The following is a 19,651-nucleotide window of genomic DNA, read 5'->3' on the forward strand; positions in this document are numbered from 1 at the left end:
TAAACACACATTTCCAAATGCAATCCAGCCAGTTCCCTCACTGGTGATCACACACTATGGTGCTCTAAGGAGCTTTTTCACTGTTCTACGGGAACGGGAGAGCTTGCTGCTCACAGCCCAACCCGGCACGCCAACACGCAACAAGACTCCCCACCTCTGCATCCTCTAAACTGGAACAAAGCTCCATCTCCAAATCCTTTATTGGCCATGGCCAATAACACAGGGATCAATTTACACGCCAATGAAGTCTGTTCCTGCAACAGGTCATAGCAAGTGATGAGAAAGAGTCACCTTCTTATATGTATAGCTAATCAGTTAGATAAGACAACACAATCACAAACTTACTGTCCCCTGCCAGGTGTTTTGGTGGAATGCAATTGATCTTTTTCAAGAGCCAAAAAATGAGTAAGGTGGAGACAGCTATATATATATATATATATATATATATATATATATATATATATATATATATATATATATATATATTTATATTACAAGAATGCAGACCTGCATAGCTGTATCAAACTGAGACTAAAGGAGTGTAATAAACTCAATCATGCTCTAATGAATAGGTCACTCAACATAAAATGAAAAGAGCTGGTAGTGAGCCAATCCTATGCTTATATGGCAGTTAAACACAAACTAGAATATACAATTATCCAGCATTTTATGCTGCCTCATAAAACAGAGCATTGTTTACAGTCCATGAATATTACACATAAATAAATTTTCCATGGCTTTTAAAGTAGCCCTATTTCATATAAAAGGTACCCCTATCTACCTTGCCCACCCTGCCCCTGGAAAGTCACCAAAGCCAAAAAAGGTCCTGAAAGGCCTACCTTGATCCTGCCCTTCAAAAGCACAGACCAAAGTTTGCTTCCAAAGTCGTGTTACTGGCTACTGTAGTGTCCAGGAGCAAAGTTTTCTTCAGTCAAATTATTTTTGACCATTTATGACTTTCACGGAGTGGACTGGATAGGAAATCAGGGGATGTCTTATTTGATGAATGGATAGCTTTAAAAGGGTCAGCCCATTCAAAAGTGATATTTTAGTTTTGGGCAGAGCTTGGTGATCTTCATCAACGCCAAGATTTTTATACATCTTGAAAACCCCAACAGCAATTTCTCCCAGCCAAAATTTTCAACTCTGTTCTTTTCTACCTGGAAGATTGGGCTGTTTTGCCTTGATTTTGCATGTTCCTTTACTTTCTGTTGCATTTTCTATAATAAAAAAAAATATTCAATAGGGAGTGTGGGGTTACCACACCATGGCCACAGCAGGGGTGTATATTCAGAAACTCAAGAGAAAATAACGTGTTCCCCAAAGATACCCAAGCACAGCCACCCGCTATAATATTTACTTTCTTCCCCGATCCAACAATCTTCCCTGCAACAAGTCCTGACTGGCTCCTCTTTTTACTGTGCTGTGGCTCCAATCATTTTTCATTCCTATGCATAAACCATATTGGAAGTCTCCAGAAATCTCATGCAGTACAGCGTACTCATGGACGTGATCTTTTCCACAGAGTGCACATGAAGTATGAAGGGAACCTGATGGGGACCTTGTTAGAGGAAAGATCACCGACATGGGGAGGAAGGTAAATATTGTCCCAGGTCCACCGCAGTCAGGAAAGTGGGGGAATTTCTGGGAAGTTGTTCTTTAAAATAATCAAATGAGTATATGTGTTTGTTGAACTGGAACCTAGAAGTGTTATTTTAGCAAGGAACACAAATTGTGAAGAAGGATGTCCAAGGATGGTCATTTAATACAGCAGAACCAATCCAGGGCTCTGCACTCCAGAGAGAAGAAAAAGATAGTCAATTCACCACACTTCATGACTGTCAAAGTAATGCCTCGTACACACGCAACGATTATCGGCCGACCGATCGGCCGACTTTTGTCCAGTTGTTGTGTTGGATGAAATGTGCTCTAGACTGCAATTTTCTCAGCCAACAAAAATCTACTTCAGAAGTGATGTCATGTGATGGTTTACTTTCCGTGTGTTTTTTCATCTCTGAGCATGCCCAGTCTTGCTCATCAGATTTTGTCTGCCGAAATCTGTACTAAATGACGGAAAATCAGCCGTTGTGGTGACGGCCAACAAAAATTTTATAGCCTGCACACCAGATTTTATTCGGCCGGAAAGTCGGAGTCGGTTGTCGAAAGAATCATACTAACAAGCCGAAAATCGGCCGATCGGACGTTGACCGAAAATTCACAGCCAACTATCGACGCGTGTGTACGGGGCATAAGACTTGGAAAATCAAATCTCACCATCAAGGTCAGCAATGATACTAAAGAAAAATTGTATACAAGGCACCATCGTTCCATTTTTGTATAATTTATACACTACTTTCGACAGACTTTGCAAATGAAAATTTCCAAAGGGGTAAACTTCAACATTTTTCTGGTACAATCATGCGAATAGAACAAAGAATTTTCGTTAAATGTGTATCATTTTCATATGAGAAAAATCAGATAAGAAAGATTGTGCATGATGAGATACAATAAACAAAAAATAGCCTTTATCCTATGAGACTTTTTGTACATTATATCCTTTCTCATTTCGCACTTGCTTTGAAACAACGAGGAAAACCAGACGATCGTTCGCCCGAATTTCTTATAGAGTGCACCCAGCTTTAGTCGAAGATTAAACCCTGCCTCATTCCACCCAAAACGAATACAGCACATTTCTCTTTTAAATAAATAGCAGACAAAATGATCCTACTGCTGAACAACAATTACAGGTGACAGAGCACTTGCAGCACAAAGATATAAATACAGACCTGTAATTCAGCTTGGAATGTTAAGTATTTGCTGATGTTCTATTGTTCATTTTACAGCTCAGACAATTTAGAGAATGAAAATTAAAAAAAGAACGATATTGGGCTAAGGGCAAGGGGTGTCAACCATGTTTTGTTTTGTCTGGGAGGAATTTAATTTAAAGGCTTTGATGACCCCCACATCTCTACTGAAAGTACAAGTTAGCCAGTTTGTGGTTTCTCCAAATAAAATGTTCTATGGTTGACCCATATTGGCTGGCACAGTAGATTTCTTTAGATCTTTAGTAACTTGACATACATTTCTTTGTTGATAGCTGCCACACATAAAAAACAGGTATTCCAGGGGATTTTTAATTTTCTAGTGGCCTGATGGCCACAAATATCCCCATCAGTCACACGGCCAGAACGTCAGTTGATTAATCACTCCCTTTTAATGGGATATGCTATTATTAGGATTAATCACTGCAGAGGGAAAACATATTCATATAGTGTGTCCCTGTTGTAAACTGAAAGCTTTCCTGATTGAAGTAATTACTCTTGTTTCCACGCTCCTCAGCACTCCAATAATGTTAGATCCCCTAATGGTTCTGCCTGGCTTAGCAGAGGACACAGTTCCCAACAACAATGCATGTTCCATTTAAAAAGGTTTGCTTTTCCGTGGAATTAAAAATATAGCTCACAAATGGAGCTGTACTCAAATATTATCTTAAAGTGTAGCTGAAGGCACTACACATAAACTGACAGCGGGATGGAAAAGCACACACTTCCCAGAATACCTATCAGCTGAGAAATATTTCCATTGCTGACCTCCATGACAGCCAGGAATTTCCATTCTCTCCGGCAAGTTTCTTTCCAGGGTAGCCTGTACTTTCAAAATACACAGGATGCCATTTTGCTTTTGAAAATGCTAATTTACTTGTGTTTTAAGTTGATGCAAATGCTTTAATACTTTCACAATTACTGATCTGGAAATCTGTAGCCCTGACTTCACTAGCTGTATGCTTGTTCCAGCTCTGTGCCCCTTCTACTATTTTCCTTACTGGCTAGCAAAGATGACTGGTGTTGTCATGAATCATGGCCTTTTCATAGGGGTGGGGGAAAATAAGCACAAGATTTGGGGTTCTTGCTTGGAAAAAAGGGGGGCGTAAACCTAGTAAGTATTATTGAGCCATTATATGGGTTAGGTTAGATGAAATGCTGGCAATAAACATAGCAATCTAAATGCTGCGACCCTAGACCGCTTTGTGTGTCGCTCAAGCTTGCTGGAATGGGGTGTGAATCCCAAAAATTCGCCGCTGGGAGTGCCAACAGGGGAAGGAGCTCATCCCAGCTCCTACAATCACTGGCAGTAAAGAAAGGACTTGCTGCAGCCACACATCCATGCTGTCCCTATGAATGGAAACCTCAGCCTGGACTCCAGCCAGGCCACGCCCCCAATGTATTTCACCCTGCCCCTTGAAGCTTAGTCATGGAGGTGATGATCCCAGGCATGTAGGGGAGTATTTATGCATCACTGGCCATCATTCAAATGTGCAGAGGGTCAACATGTGTTAGTTTATAGTTAAAAAATGTGGCATAATTAAACCCTCTCCGGGTGTGAATTACAAAAAATAAAGAATATAAAATGCAAAAAAAAAAAATCAGTCTCAACATAGATCTGATTTTCAAAAAAACAAAACAAAAAAAAAAAAAACAGAATCACTCCTGGCCAATCAAGCTAAGGAAACATCCACCTCTTTTCTACCATATTGTTTTATGATGGTTGCTGTTTTGGGTCCATTTCTGTTTGATTTCGATTATTCAGTCTGTTTATTAAATCTGTTTCAATTCATGAAAAAAATCTAAGTTTGTCAGACAATCAAATTTGTTAATACAGTATCTCACAAAAGTGAGTACACCCCTAACATTTTTGTAAATATTTGATTATACCTTTTCATGTGACAACACTGAAGAAATGACACTTTGCTACAATGTAAAGTAGTGAGTGTACAGCTTGTATAACAGTGTACATTTGCTGTCCCCTCAAAATAACTCAACACACGGCCATTAATGTCTAAACTGATGGCAACAAAAGTGAGTACACCCCTAAGTAAAAATATCCAAATTGGGCCCATAGTGTCAATATTTTGTGTGGCCACCATTATTTCCCAGCACTGCCTTAACCCTTTTGGGCATGGAGTTCACCAGAGCTTCACAGGTTGCCACTGGAGTCCTTTTTCACCCCTCTCCATGACAATATCACCGAGCTGGTGGATGTTAGAGACCTTGTACTCCTCCACCTTCCGTTTGAGGATGCCACACAGATGCTCAATAAGGTTTAGGTCTGGAGACTTGCTTGGCCAGTCCATCACCTTTACCTTCAGCTTCTTTAGCAAGGCTGGGGTCATCTTGGAGGTGTGTTTGGGGTCGTTATTATGTTGGAACACTGCTCTGCGGCTCAGTCTCCGAAGGGAGGGGATCATGCTCTGCTTCAGTATGTCACAGATGTTGGCATTCATGGTTCCCTAAATGAACTGTAGCTCCCCAGTGCCGGCAGCACTCATGCAGCCCCAGACCATGACACTCCCACCACCATGCTTGACTGTAGGCAAGACACACTTGTCTTTGTACTCCTCACCTGGTTGCCACCACACACGCTTGACACCATCTGAACCAAATAAGTTTATCTTGGTCTCATTAGACCACAGGAAATGGTTAAAGTAATCCATATCCTTAGTCTGCTTGTCTTCAGCAAACTGTTTGCATGCTTTCTTGTGCATCATCTTTAGAAGAGGCTTCCTTCTGGGATGACAGCCATGCAGACCAATTTGATGCAGTGTGCGGCGTATGGTCTGAGCACTGACAGGTTGACCCCCCAACCCTTCAACCATTGCAACAACGCTGGCAGCACTAATACATCTATTTCCCAAAGACAACCTCTGGATATGACGCTGAGCACGGGCACTCAACTTCTTTGGTCGACCATGGCGAGGCCTGTTCTGAGTGGAACCTGTCCTGTTAAATCGCTGTATAGTCTTGGCCACTGTGATGCAGCTCAGTTTCAGGCTCTTGGCAATCTTCTTATAGCCTAGGGCACATTCATGTAGAGCAGGCATGTCCAACCCGCGGCCTGCATACGGCCCGGAGCCACAAGCAATGCGGCCCACAGACACCCGCAAGTGCCGTGCGATCTCCCGGCTGCCGCGGGAGACTTAGGATGTCTGCAGTCACTGACAGAGCCGCTGCTTCCTGTATAGTTCTGGCGCGGGAAGGGCGCTGCACCACTTTAGTACTTATATACCCTTAACTATATATATATATATATATATATATATATATATATATATATATATATATTATATGCGGCTCGAGAACATTTCTCTACAATCAATGTGGCCCAGAGAAGCCAAAAGGTTGGACACCCATGATGAAGATCAACAATTCTTTTTTTTTCAGACCCTCAGAGTTCTTTGCTATGAGGTGCCATGTTGAACTTCCAGTGACCAGTAAGAGAGTGAGAGTGATAACACCAAATTTAACACACCTGCTCCCCATTCACACCTGAGACCTTGTAACACTAATGAGTCACATGAAATTGGGGAGGAAAAATGGCTAATTGGGCCCAACCTGGACATTTTCACTTAGGGGTGTACTCACTTTTGTTGCCAGTGGGTTAGACACGAATGGCTGTGTGTTGAGTTATTTTAAGGGGGTGACAAATTTACACTGTTATACAAGCTGTACACTCACTACTTTACATTGTAGCAAAGTGTCAATTCTTCAGTGTTGTCACATGCAGGCACCATCAAAGCTCAAGGAACCCATAGCAATCTCTCTAGACGAACCTTAGTTGAGGGGGGGGGGCTGGTCTAAATGATACAGCTGTGTCTGTCAAAAGGGGTGGAGATAACAAAAAGCTTGCACAATTTTACATATTTATGGCTAAATTGCATGATTTTCCATAAAGACTTTAGAAGTTCTTTCCAAAATCCTTTTGGTATAAAGTAGTACAACACAACTTCCCCCTAGTTTTTCAAAGACTACAAGTTCCCGGGTGCCCTGTAGCAGCTGGCAGCATATTATGTGGCTTGTGGTTGCTTGTCAGCTCATGCCCCTCCCGATTTCAGTGAGACTTGGGAAAGGAAAATACAGATTATATAACCAGGATCACATCATATTCCTACCGGTAATTATAACTGCCACACATTGTACAATACCCAGATAGATAAATGTCTTCCATTAATTACCTCTCGTGTTGTTCTGGTAGTTTCACTTCATGCTTTGACTTCCTAAAGGAGAACAAAGATGCAAATGGAGAGCGGATCTTCAGGAATGAAGGTCCGGAGTTAGAGCTCTTCGGGGACTGGTAGGTGCTTGATGACATTCTGGAGGATTCCGAGTCTAAAAGACAGTAGAACATAATTATTTATCCTCGGCCTATGATATATATTTAACTTTTAGCAGAATTTGACTGCATACAATAATTGTGAAGCACAGAAAAAATGTCCACGTGAATCAAAGTCATAAACACGAACGACATGGCTGAAAGATATTACCAGGATTCTTAGAAATACACGATGATTGCATGTATAATAACCTGGAAATTAGCAATAATAATATACAGGAACGTTCAACATACATGCATTTGAGTATTAAAAAAATATAGTAATTCAAGCTTGAGGTGGAAGCTATACCCATGCAGTGATTTTTTTTTTTCTTTTTTTTTTAAGAAGTTGAAGAAGTAGAAACAATTTAGCAGAAACTTTGGTTTACGATTTGCACAAGTTCAGGCATATCTCTAATTTCCCCTTGTTCAGCTAAGGAAGGTCCATGTATTAGGCATCCTATACGGTAAGATGCCCTGTAGCTCATGAATAGCGACAGAAATTTGTCAAAAAATGCGTCCATCGGTGCAGAGGATCTTCATGAAGCCGTGTGAAGTCACATGTAGGAGTATGAGCAGCATGTGCTACCTGAGCCAACTTATCATATAATAATAGCAATGTGCAGGATCAAAGTACAAAGTATCTGGCTAGAATAGCTCGGGATTTGCCCATAAACAGCAACAAAGATCTGAGCCTAGTTACAACAACACATACTTTTAAATGTCAGTGTGTCTAGGGGAATGGATGAGATTAATAATTTACTACACTCGTCACTGAAATAAAACTTCCTGATGAAAGTCACAAGACTGGATACAGTACTAAACAAATGGCTGCCATCAGGGACGAAAAAAGGATTTGCAAGGTATAAATCTACACTAATTATTGCTCTAAACCTACCCTTAGGAAAACAGCAAATACCTACCTGGAAAATTGGAGAAGTGCCAAAGTGTATTTCAAGGAGTATGTTTAGAATGTAAATTAGTGGAAATACAACCCACACAATCAATGGACATGGTCTTCCGCACATCTCCACTACAGACCTCAAATGCCTACGTGAAAACCTTCTAGTCTCACAATTTGTACAGATGTTATGTACCTGTTCCATGGTATTAGAAAGGAATCACCAGATAAATCTGGTGAGGAACAAGCTCTTAGAATGGGAGAACCCTAAAGCCATCATAAAGAAGGCACTTGTTTTGAACCAGATGTCACAAGATGGTGTTGTTGGGGCTCCATTTGTTCAGACGCATAATTTCACATCTGAATTGATTAAATGGATAAATCCATTGCAGCATTTTTTTCTGTGACAGAGACCTCAGAGTTGAAATAAAGATCCTCAAATACACACATTTAAACAAAGTGAAAAATCTTAGAGATTTACAGATCAGAGCTATGTAAATATTTTATATGTAAAAAAAGCTGAATGTTCCGCTTTAATTACGGACAAGGATTGCTTCAGATGCAAGAACTGCTAAACTTGTAAACTGCTTATTTGTGGTTCAATTTATTTGCAATCTCACATAAGCCCTGACCCTACAGTAATGCCAATACTACAACTGTAACACAGATTACTGTGTCTACTAATTAAATTGTCTGTGCTCCCTGATGTATATTGACAGGACTACAGGTATCTTCAGCTGCAGATTTTCAAAAGCACTAGAGCAAAACTCGGACGGCCCTGGAGAATAGCCATCAAAACTAACTCATTAAGATGATCGAGATAAGCCAGTTTGCAGACCACTTTGGTAATGCTCAGCATAAAACCTATGAACTGCGATTGATCATATTCTGGCCTAACCATGGTGGCAAAGGCACCAGATGGCTTGGAACTGCAGTACCATGTGATTTGGTGCCGTGTATTTTTCAGAACACCTGTGGCCTGAAAAAAATGTATAAACAATTAGGCACCATACATCAAATCCTAAAAATTCCACAAAGTGCCATGGAGCAAGAATGGTCACTTTTACAAAAACTAATATGATGCATAAAAGTAATCTGTCAATACTTGCCACCGTATGATGCAAAAACACCCTTGTTGCGTTCAGTGGATGCTGGAAACCATCCGGGAACCGTTGCAACGTGATAGACTGGCATTTAGAGACTTAAAACAGGCAATAAGGAGGCAACGCAACGTCTTCTCACTGCCTGTCAAATGCTCTCTGAAGACTGAACAGAAAGTGGATCGCTCTTTAAACAGCAAAGCAAATGTGAACAAGGGTGTTAAGAAAAAGAATGCAACAGCTGGTGTGCGGTAGGATGAAAGCAGAGCCAATGCACCGATTGTGGCACATCGTAGCAGTTCCATTTTTTTAAATCTTTTAAACTGAACTTTAGTGAAATGTCCCACAGTAACATTCCCCCACCCAAAAGAGGAACACTCCACCCAAAAGGGGAAGCTCCTCTTGTTCGCACCCTCCCCCCCTTCACTGCCACATTTGGCACTTTTTGGGGGGAGCGGGTACCTGGTTTTGACAGGTAGCTGCTCCCACTTCTGGGTAATATCACCAATCTACATTTCCAGTAGGGATCGACCGATTATCGACAATGCCCATATATCGGGAGCCTATTTGCACTTTCCCCGATATATCGGAATTGGCCCCTGAGGTTACCGATATTGCCGATGTTTCGGGAAAGTGCTAGTACCGGGGTGATGCCTGCAGCTAGCGGCATCACCCCGATACCGGGGTCCATAGCCGACGGTCGGCTGTCTTGTTATGACAACTGATGCGGCTGAAAAGCCGCTCGGCTGTCATTACAAGGAGCGAGAGGCGACGCACCCCCCCTCCCGCCGCCTTCCACGGCTCGCCCGGATCTCCCGCGCCCCCGGGAGACCCGGGCAACCATCCTGCACGGCCGCTAAAGACCCGATCAAAGCCGTAGTTGGCTCTGATCGGGTCTTCATGTAAAAGCCCGGAACTTTGCGTTTTGAATGCTTTCAAGTGCAAAGGAGGGGTTTGGGGTCTTTTAGATCCCCAGATCCCTCCACAACAGTACCTGTCAAGCACAACTTGTCCATGCGCAGTAGGAAACCAGCTGTGAAGCCCGAAGGCTTCACAGCCGGTTTCCCTTACTTACAATGCCAATGCCTGCACCTGAAGCCGAATCGGCTCTGGGTGCCAACATCCCTGGACAGGTAAGTGTCCTTAAATTAAAGTCAACAGCTGCAGTATTTGTAGTTGCTGACTTTTAATTTGTTTGTTTCATAGACTGGAGCTCCTCCTATTGGCCACAGTGTGGGTGGAGGCGGTGGGTTACATTGTACTGCACTGAAAAAAGCCGTGCATGCCATACTTTTTTCAGCACCCACAACTGCAACACTGTTGTGTGAACCAGTTAAGTAGAAGACAAAGCATTTGTAGTATCTTGTGGCGGGACTGCGTTGGAATAGCCACCCAATGCAGTTCTACTACATTCACTGGTGTGAATGGGCTCTCAATCTAAAAGAGGTTTTAGTGAGGAATATTTTGTTCTGTGGTCCACCAGAAGAGTCAGAATAACTTACTTTACTAAACTAAAAATATGAGTAGGTCTTACAGGTTACTACACTTTCTATATAATCCTGATTTGTAGGGTCATATTAAATAAACTGCTGTGACAAAGTAGACTGTGCACTAGAAAGCAAGATCTACTAGTTACATCAGGCTTTCCTTCCTCTTTACAAATCCCATAGGATAGTAGTAGTAGAACACACCTGTGGGGAACTAATTAGAAAAAATATATACTTAACTTACCCTCGACAGCACCTAGGTAAGGGTGAGGTTACTACCCTTCTAGTAAGATCCTGGGAACAATGAGGATCCAAATTCTGGTGAGAAGATGCTACGGCACCAAGCTGGAATCTTATTTTGTATGATTTGGGATACTTGGCATTCTCTGGGATGGCATCAGAAAGATAATGACATTACCCCCAACAATGTGCAAGTTGGGGGCTAACATTTAACCCCATTTTTTTCTTCTACTATTATAAGGAGTTTTTCCACTGCATGTAACGGCTTGGTTTGCTTTGGTTTGGCGCTTTTCCACTGCATGGTACCCCATGGTACGTGTTAGAACGGTTCGGTACGGTTTGGTACAGCGGCGCTTTTCCACTACATGGTACGGCTCGGTACGGCTCGCTTAAACAGTACCACCTTGGTTGGGGTTCCAAGCAGGCCGTACCTATACCATATCCCACAATCCTTTGCATGCAGCCTTGATTGTTTGTCACTACTAGCCACTGATTGGTCAGAGAATCGTTGTAATCCCACCCACTTACTACTTTAGTGGAAAAGCAAACCGAGCCGAGTGGAGCCTATACAGTGCTGAAACGTGCCGACAAACTGAGCCGAGCTGGGCCAAGCAGTGCTGAGTGGAGCCGAGCCGGTACTTGCAGTGGAAAAGTGCCAATAGAGTGATTAATAAGGGGGTAGGGAGGCCCGAAAGAGTGATTTATAAGGGGGAAGGGAGGCCCGATGTAAAGAGCTGGCCTTGCTTTCTAGTTCAAGGTTCACTTTAACAACTATATTCTGATTACTGCAGATAAAACTTATACTTTTTTTCAGTTCTTATATAATATACATTCCTGAACAATACTAATATCTGAATAATGTGAGATGGATGTTATTCTGCAAATGATATCATAATTGCTGTGTCTGTAAATCAGTTTTAAATTTCAATTAAGGGACTACAAAAATAAGTATAATTATGCTGGCAGCTTACCCATATTATACCCGACCTAAAACAATAGAACTAATTATGTCTGGGGATCGTCTTCCAAAGATTAGTCCAATCAGTTGTGATTTTTAAGTAATATGTTGCAAAAGGTAGCTGTCAAATTTGTGGGGATTTCCCCAAATCCATAATAAAAAGTATAAAAAAAATATCCAACAGATTAGTCCACTCATTAGTGATTTTTCAGTAATATGTTGCATGAGGTAGCTCTCAGATTTTTGGGGTTTTCTCCAAATTCATATTAAAAATTATAAAAAAAATATCCCACAAGGAGACTGCGGGCCCTTTATAACTGCCATTAAAGTGTTACTAAACCCAGAACCCTGCATTCACTATATCTGATCTCCCACAGTACACCGAACATGGAAATGCAACTATTTTAGTAAATCTAAACTGCTAAATACCTTTTACTATTAGCAGTATATAACAGTCTTTTGACTTCTATGAGGGTTACTGGGGAGAAAACACAAGCGCCAACTGAGTGTAGCACATCAAGTAATTTATTGGCAAGAGGCATACAGGTACTCACAATTCAGTATGTGACAAAACATAATGTGCTGTAATGTATGTCCCCCTGTGGGCAGGGATTCCTCAGGATGGATCTCGGCAGCTGCGGCTGGCAAGGATGTGGCCAATGGATGTCAGCACTTCCAGTGTTCAGCAAGGAGTCCGTGCAACTTTACGTGATGCCCACTTCCGGTGCAGGGGGGTTGCCAAGGCAACACGTTTGCGGAGCATGCGCTCCTTCTTCAGACCTACCACTAGCCGCAGCCGCCGAGGCCATCCTGAGGAATCCCTTCCCACAGGGGTACATGCTTTACAGCGCTTTACGATTTATCACTTACTGAATTGTGAGCATCTGTATACCTCTTGCCAATAAAGTACTTGATGTGCTACACTCAGATGGCGCTTGCGTTTTCTCCCCAGTAACCCACAAGCCCCTTCTTGCTTGCACACTGAGCAGCCGTTTTAATGAGCCAGCACATGAACATCATCAAGGACCCGTTTTGAACTTTTTATTGAACCTATTCTTGAACTTTCTATTGCCCTAAATATATCTCACTACCTTTGATGTAGCCATATTCATCTTCATTGCACCAGTATGATTGTCCTATTTACTTCTATGAGCATCTGGTTAAAGTTTGTAGGAGGAGTTTTCATTCTCCTCTGACTGTCCTATGAGGCTGCAGGACCCCTGATCCTCTGTAAGGACGGTGCTGATTGGCCCTGTTCTGATCACATGCACCCTATCAAAAGAAAACAAAAACTCTCTAGCAATACACACCAAACTGAGCATGTCTAGAGTGACTCCAAATTCTCTGTTCTATCAGGAGATGGATTGGAGACAATGGAAGAAGAGGAGGATCAGAGAGGACAGCATTAAACAGCCTTTTTACACTATGCACAGGATGAACACCTTAGGTTCCACATTGAGTATAACCAGCATGCTTTACTGCATATACAGTTGTGGGTTTACTAACACGTTAAAGCTGCTTAAGAAAACAAAACTGAATTAATTTTTGGCAGTATCTACTAACACTGAAATATTACGTTTGGGTGGTCGGAGGTCATCTCATTGTAAAATGCAGGAGGTAAGACAACAGCATTCCTCGCAGAAAACTTTTAAAATGTGTTTATTTTTCTAGATTTTTATTTATGAGCACCAGATGACAAGTAAACAGTATTGTTTTCAATGTGGAATTATTAATGCAAGGTTATCATATTGGTAAAGGAATGATATACCTTTCTTTGTTACCATACCTCTGCAATGCCTGTCAGTGCCCCAAGGCACGGAAACCAGACAGCCATATATCACAGATAAAGACCTTAAAGTGACACTAAACTCTGGTTTAACCACTTGCCCTTTAGAAGTATGAATTCATGACCAGGCCATTTTTTGCAGGTTCACATTTATGCGATGCGGAAATGCTGCAAATATACAGCGTGTTCCCACATCAGCAGCACAGGCAGTTCACACTGCAGTATGCAATATGCTGGGGGTGTCAATTCAAAGTTAACGACACCCCCAGATCAGATCGCATATCGCAGTGCGATCTGAGAGTTCGCACAGAATCGGATCGCACTAGTGTGAACCACCATGGGATCCGATTCTGCTGCGGACCAAAAAAAGGGTCCTGTGCGTGTTCAGTGCGATTGTGGTGCGAATTCAGCCATACAAACTGTATGGCTGAATTTGCACCGCACAGAGATCGTATGCAATTTTAGGAGCAGTGCGCTCTGAATCACATGCGATCTCTGTGATTGCATAAATGTGAACCGGCACTTAGGGGGGAAAAAGCAGGGCTTAGCAGCTCACAAAGGACATTACAAGGAGGCAGAAAAACACAGTATAATTATATATGAGAACTTAAATAACAGTCTGCAATGGCTAGTGCTGTCCTGACATACCCAGAAGCCCTAATCACAGGTAAGATTTTGTTATAGTTAATCAGCACCTGGTAGTTTCTTGTAATTAAAAAGCAAAGAGCAGACTCAGGTTAGTAGCTATACCTGAGGCTTGTGTCCTATCTGAAGCTTTCAATTTCACATAGAAAGTTACAATTTACAGTCAGGCTCTCTATTACAGAAGAGTCAAATTATGTTTCCTCAGCAATAAAGGATTTCTACTAGTCTGTTTACAATATTTTTGACAATGTAAACCAAGCTGTGCATGCGCAGCTCAGTGCACAATGCTGGCATCTGCAGGGAACAAACTCTTGTGCATAAGCACAGTAGTTATATCATCCTGGCACAGCCACACAAGATAGCCTAAAATCCTGATCCCCAGAAGAAGACCAAGCAAACATTTCACCGTCAGTAAGGAAGCTCATAAATGTAACTTTGTTGGAGCAAAGGAGATTATCCTTTCATTGTACACTCCACAAAACAGAAGTCTTGGCCACAACGGGCTGCAACCAGCCTTGAAAGCCTATGTAGGCCACCGTCTTAGGCTAAGATGTTTTCTACTGGTAGGGGGGGCCAACATGCTCTGCAATTATCAATGCCGCAAACATAAGGCCTCATGCACACTGGACGTTATCAAAACGTCAGTAGAAAGCTGTAGAAGGAGATTTTCCAGCTTTTTTGCAGTAGCATTTTTCAGCGTTTTTTTTAGCTTTTTTCAGCTGTAGCATTTTTTTTAGCTTTTTTAAGCAAAACTATACTCCCACAAAAGCTTGTGGCTCATAAATGCAGAATAGCCGCGTTTTTCAGCGTTTTTCAGGCTTTTATCAGAGTTAGGCCTCATGCACACTGGATGTTTTTACAGCTGCTGCTTTTGGCGTCAGATTTTTTTTTTCTACAGCCAGTAAACCCCCCAGCATGTTATCCTATGTGTCCATGCACACACAGGCTGCTATCAGCAGTTTTTAGCATTGGCGTTTTCTGGCTGGAAAAACCCCCCAGAACCAGTGGGCTTTTAAGAGGTGTTTTTTTTTAGCTGTGAAAACGCTCCAACTCTGAAAAAAGCTTAAAAACGCTAGAAAATGCCATAAACCGCAGATATTCAGCGTTTATCAACGTTTTTGAGGCATAAAAATTTGTGGGAATATTAGTTTTGCTAAAAAAAAAGCTAAAAATTGCTACAGCTAAAAAAAGATAAACGCTGAAAACACTACAGCAAAAAAGCTGAAAAGCTCCTTCTAAAGCTTTCTGATGACATTTTGATAACATCCAGTCTGCATGAGGATTTAGAGCGTTTTCCTCTCAAAACCCATTGGCTCTGGGGGGGGGGTTTCCAGCCAGAAAAACATTCTGCCATCCAGCCAGGAAACCATTGCATATCGCGGGACGCCTGTGCGCTGCCGTTGATTTACAATGGCACCCCAAACACTGTGCGATGTTGCCACGATTTCCGCCTGCCAAATCGCGGTAACATCGTGCAAACAAAATCTCAGAAGCTTTTGTACCTTTTTTGGGCGTCATGCGACCCGCGATTTTGTGTGCGCAATGTTACCGGGATTCGGCAGGCGGAAATCGCGGCAACATCGCACAGCGTTTGGGGTGCCATTGCAAATCAACGGCAACACACAGGCGTCCCGCGATTTTGCAGATTTCCGGATTGCAGGCAGAATCGCGGTGTTCTGCCCGCGATCCGCTACGCTAACATGTGAACGTAGCCTTAAAAGGTCAGTGGTTGGATTAAAAAAAAAAAAAAAACCCTATTGGTACTTTGTAAATGTTTTGGAAAGTGGCATTATCTAGGTGTGTGTGCTGTAAGAATTCGCTTTCTTGGAGATAATAGAGCTGGCTGATGCATGGTACCAGGGCCGGCCCTACCATGGGTCCCACTGGGTCCACTGGACCCAAGCAGCACTTGGAGAGGGGCAGCAAATTTACTCCCAAGATTTTTTTTTCCCAGCAGTTTTGTGTGTTATCAGTTTGCGGCATCTTACGGGTGTCATTTCTCCATCTCATACTGCCGCCCCTAGAACAAACTGATGAGTATGAGGAGGCAGAGCGTCTCCTCCGGGGAATGTTTTCCTTTACGTGATCGTGGTGTGCGCAATGGCCTCAGACATCAGCGCACTCCATCTCACACAGGGCAGGCTGGATCTTCTAGGGCGGTGGGCACTGCAGGGCAGGCTGGCTCTTCTAGGGCGGTGGGCACGGCAGACACAGGAGTGACATGAGGAGTGAGGACAGACAGCGGGTGTTTGGTGGACCAGTCCGGTAGTGAGTTATATATTTATATAAAATAATGGATGTGGGGGCCTTTTGTTGGGCATGATTTTTTTATTTTTTGGGGGGGGGGGGGTCAGCATTTGATTCTTGGACCCAGGCAGCACAATGTCTTGGGCCAGCCCTGCATGGTAAAATTGTGAAAATGTTTTTGTTTTTTTGGAAATCCATAACAACTTATAACTTGTAACTTCTGTCATTAAAGAAATACAGCAAATACAGGAAATAATGTATTCTAGTGCTGGGAATATTCTAAGTATTGTTTTTATAGAATGTTAATAGAGTACATGTAATTAAATTGCATAGTTGTTGTTAAGATGTTAAAGATGACCTCTCGAGATAAAGCCGTGGAAGCTGCCATTGCTAGAGGAAAAGTTGGCACTCGGGATAACATTAACTAGTGATCTTCCTTTATTGAAATACCATGGACCTCAGCTACGAGGAAAGATTAGAGGAACCGCATTTATTCTCTCTTGATAAGAAGAGCGTAAGAGGGGATATGATCAACATTTATAAATACATAAGGGGTCCATATAGTAAACTTTGAGTTATTCACTTTAAGGTCATCACAGAGGACAATGGGGCACTCTTTACGTCTAGAGGAAAAGAGATTTAATCTCCAAATACAGAAAGGTTTCTTCACAGTAAGAGCTGTGAAGATGTGGAACAGACTCCCTCAAGAACTGGTTCTGGCCAGCTCAGTAGAGTGCTTTAAAAGGCCCGGATTGTTTCCTAAATATACATAATATAACTGGATACTAACATTGATAGGTAAAGTTGATTCAGAGATTATCTGATTGCCTCTTGGGGATCAGAAAGGAATTTTCCCCCCTGCTATAGCAAATTAGATCATGCTTTGCTGGGGTTTTCTGCCTTCCTCTGGATCCACTGGAGTATAGGATTGTATGATTTTTTTTCTCCCTTTTATTGGTTGAACTAGATGGACTTGGGTCTTTTTTCAACCACACTAACCATGTAACTATGCATACCAGCTGTAAAACAGCCAACGTGTTTTGGCCGTCAGGCCTTAATCATGGCCACAATTAGGCCTGATGGCCGAAACGCGTTGGCTGTTTTACATGTTATTTTAATAAAGGAAGACCACTAGTTGATGTTATCCTGAGTGCCGACTGTTCCTCGATTCATGTGACACAGAGGCATCGGCAGCCTGACACTCTGAGCAACGGATGGAGCTGGAAATTTTTAGAACTGCTGAAAGAGTTGCCATCATCTTTATCCTTGCCTCACTACTTAGTGAGTTACTGACCTAGAAGGAGACAGAAGCCAGTAGAGTATAGACACTGGATATGCTCCTGCTTGTTCCAAGTCAGAAGGAGAAGGATGACCGTGCTGGATTATATACCTTCAGAACATCTCCCATACTGCTGTCATGATGGGTTCCTTTTGAGAATCCCAAACAAAGCATTATTAATGTTGGTGTTTGTTAATCCTTAAAAGCAAAAGTGGCCTTATGAAACAATCGCCCACCTGGTCACACAGCTAACCAAGCCATCAGCAAAGAGCAGCAAACACTGTCCTCATTATCACACACCTGAAGTGTATTGGATAAAGGACTGGACAATGCAGAGAAATGTTACACTGTCCTACATACTCTGTGATTACGTTGGATTAGTAGTATAGATATAGAACAGAGCTACCAATATCCTACTTTGTTTATGAAATGTTAATAGAGAACTAAAGTAAAAATAAAATAATGTATGTAGTTCTTCAGCATTGCACAGATCCAGCAAGCTTACTGTGCAAAGCCATGCCAAGAGTGGCAGATATGCAAAGCACTATGACAGCTCATTAATTGCTATGGGTCATTGTACTTTGCACCTCATTCTGCAAGCTATAATTTACTGCAGGAAGTATTCAGCTTATTGTTCAGTTCTGTTTCTCAGTTCATGTGTTGTACAATAGAATGTGCCCCATAACCTACCTGTATGTTAACAATAAATACAGCAAAACAGTGTCAGCCATACAAATCTTATTACAACAAACACAGGAAGTGCCGGCTCACACATATGCAATGTCAGACATCGCATGTGATTCGGAGCGCACTGCTCTGCAAATCACATGCAATGTTTGTGCGTTGTGAATTCAGCCATACAGATTGTATGGCTGAATTTGCATCGCATTCAGACCAAAGTCGCACAGGACCCTTGTTTTTGTCCACACCAGAATCTGATCACAGGGGTGTTCACACCTCTGCGATCCAAATCATGTCAGAATGGACAGTTCACACTGCAAAATGCGAACTGATCTGGGGGTGTTGTTAACTTGGTGTTGACACACCCAGTGATTCACATATGGCAGTGTGAACTGCCTGCGAGTCGGGTGCGATGCGGGAACCCGCAGTGGATTCGCAGGGTTCCCGCATCACATATGTGTGAACCAGGACAAAAAGTGCACATGGGAAGGGCAACACTAAGATTCCCCAACACTCAACCCAAATAGCCAGCATAAAAAGCCTGAAGAAAGTCATCTTAAATTGACCCGACCTCATAATCCTGCACTTTACTTTATGCCTATGCTTCTTTTCTTGGATGTACACTATATTGACAAAAGTATTGGTACGCCTGCCTTTACACGCACATGAACTTTAATGGCTTCCCAGTCTTAGTCCGTAGGGTTCAATATTGAGTTGGCCCACCCTTTACAGCTATAACAGCTTCAACTCTTCTGGGAAGGCTGTCCACAAGGATTAGGAGTGTGTCTATGGGAATGTTTGACCATTGTGAGATCATGCACTGATATTGGATGAGAAGGCCTGGCTCACAGTCTCCGCTCTAATTCATCCCAAAGGTGTTCTATCAGGTTGAAGTCAGGAGCTTGCTTTGTGCAATGGTCATGTTGGAACAGCAAGTGGCCATCTCACCAAACTGTTCCCATGGAGCATGGAATTGTCCAAAATGTCTTGGTATGCTGATGGCTTGAGAGTTCCCTTCACTGGAACTAAGGGGCCAAAACTAACCCCTAAAAAACAACCCCACATCATAATCCCCCCTCCACCAAATGATTTGGACCAGTGTACAAAGCAAGGTCCATAGAGACATGGATGAGCGAATTTGGGGTGGAAGAACATAACTGTCCTGACCTCAACCTGATATA

At 42.4% G+C, this 19,651-nt stretch overlaps 1 protein-coding gene across 1 annotated transcript in view; it reads right to left on the bottom strand.

Annotated features, from left to right (window-relative positions):
* EXPH5 (exophilin 5) overlaps nt 1-19,651 on the bottom strand; it is a 173,332-nt gene that overhangs the window by 32,465 nt on the left and 121,216 nt on the right. Inside the window, exon 3 of the mRNA XM_082244877.1 lies at nt 7,010-7,163. Coding sequence (XP_082101003.1) covers nt 7,010-7,163 — 154 coding nt within the window. The remainder of the gene's footprint in view (nt 1-7,009; nt 7,164-19,651) is intronic.

This window comes from Pelophylax lessonae, assembly GCF_965119305.1.
Source record: "Pelophylax lessonae genome assembly, chromosome: 2".
Taxonomy (NCBI): domain Eukaryota; kingdom Metazoa; phylum Chordata; class Amphibia; order Anura; family Ranidae; genus Pelophylax; species Pelophylax lessonae.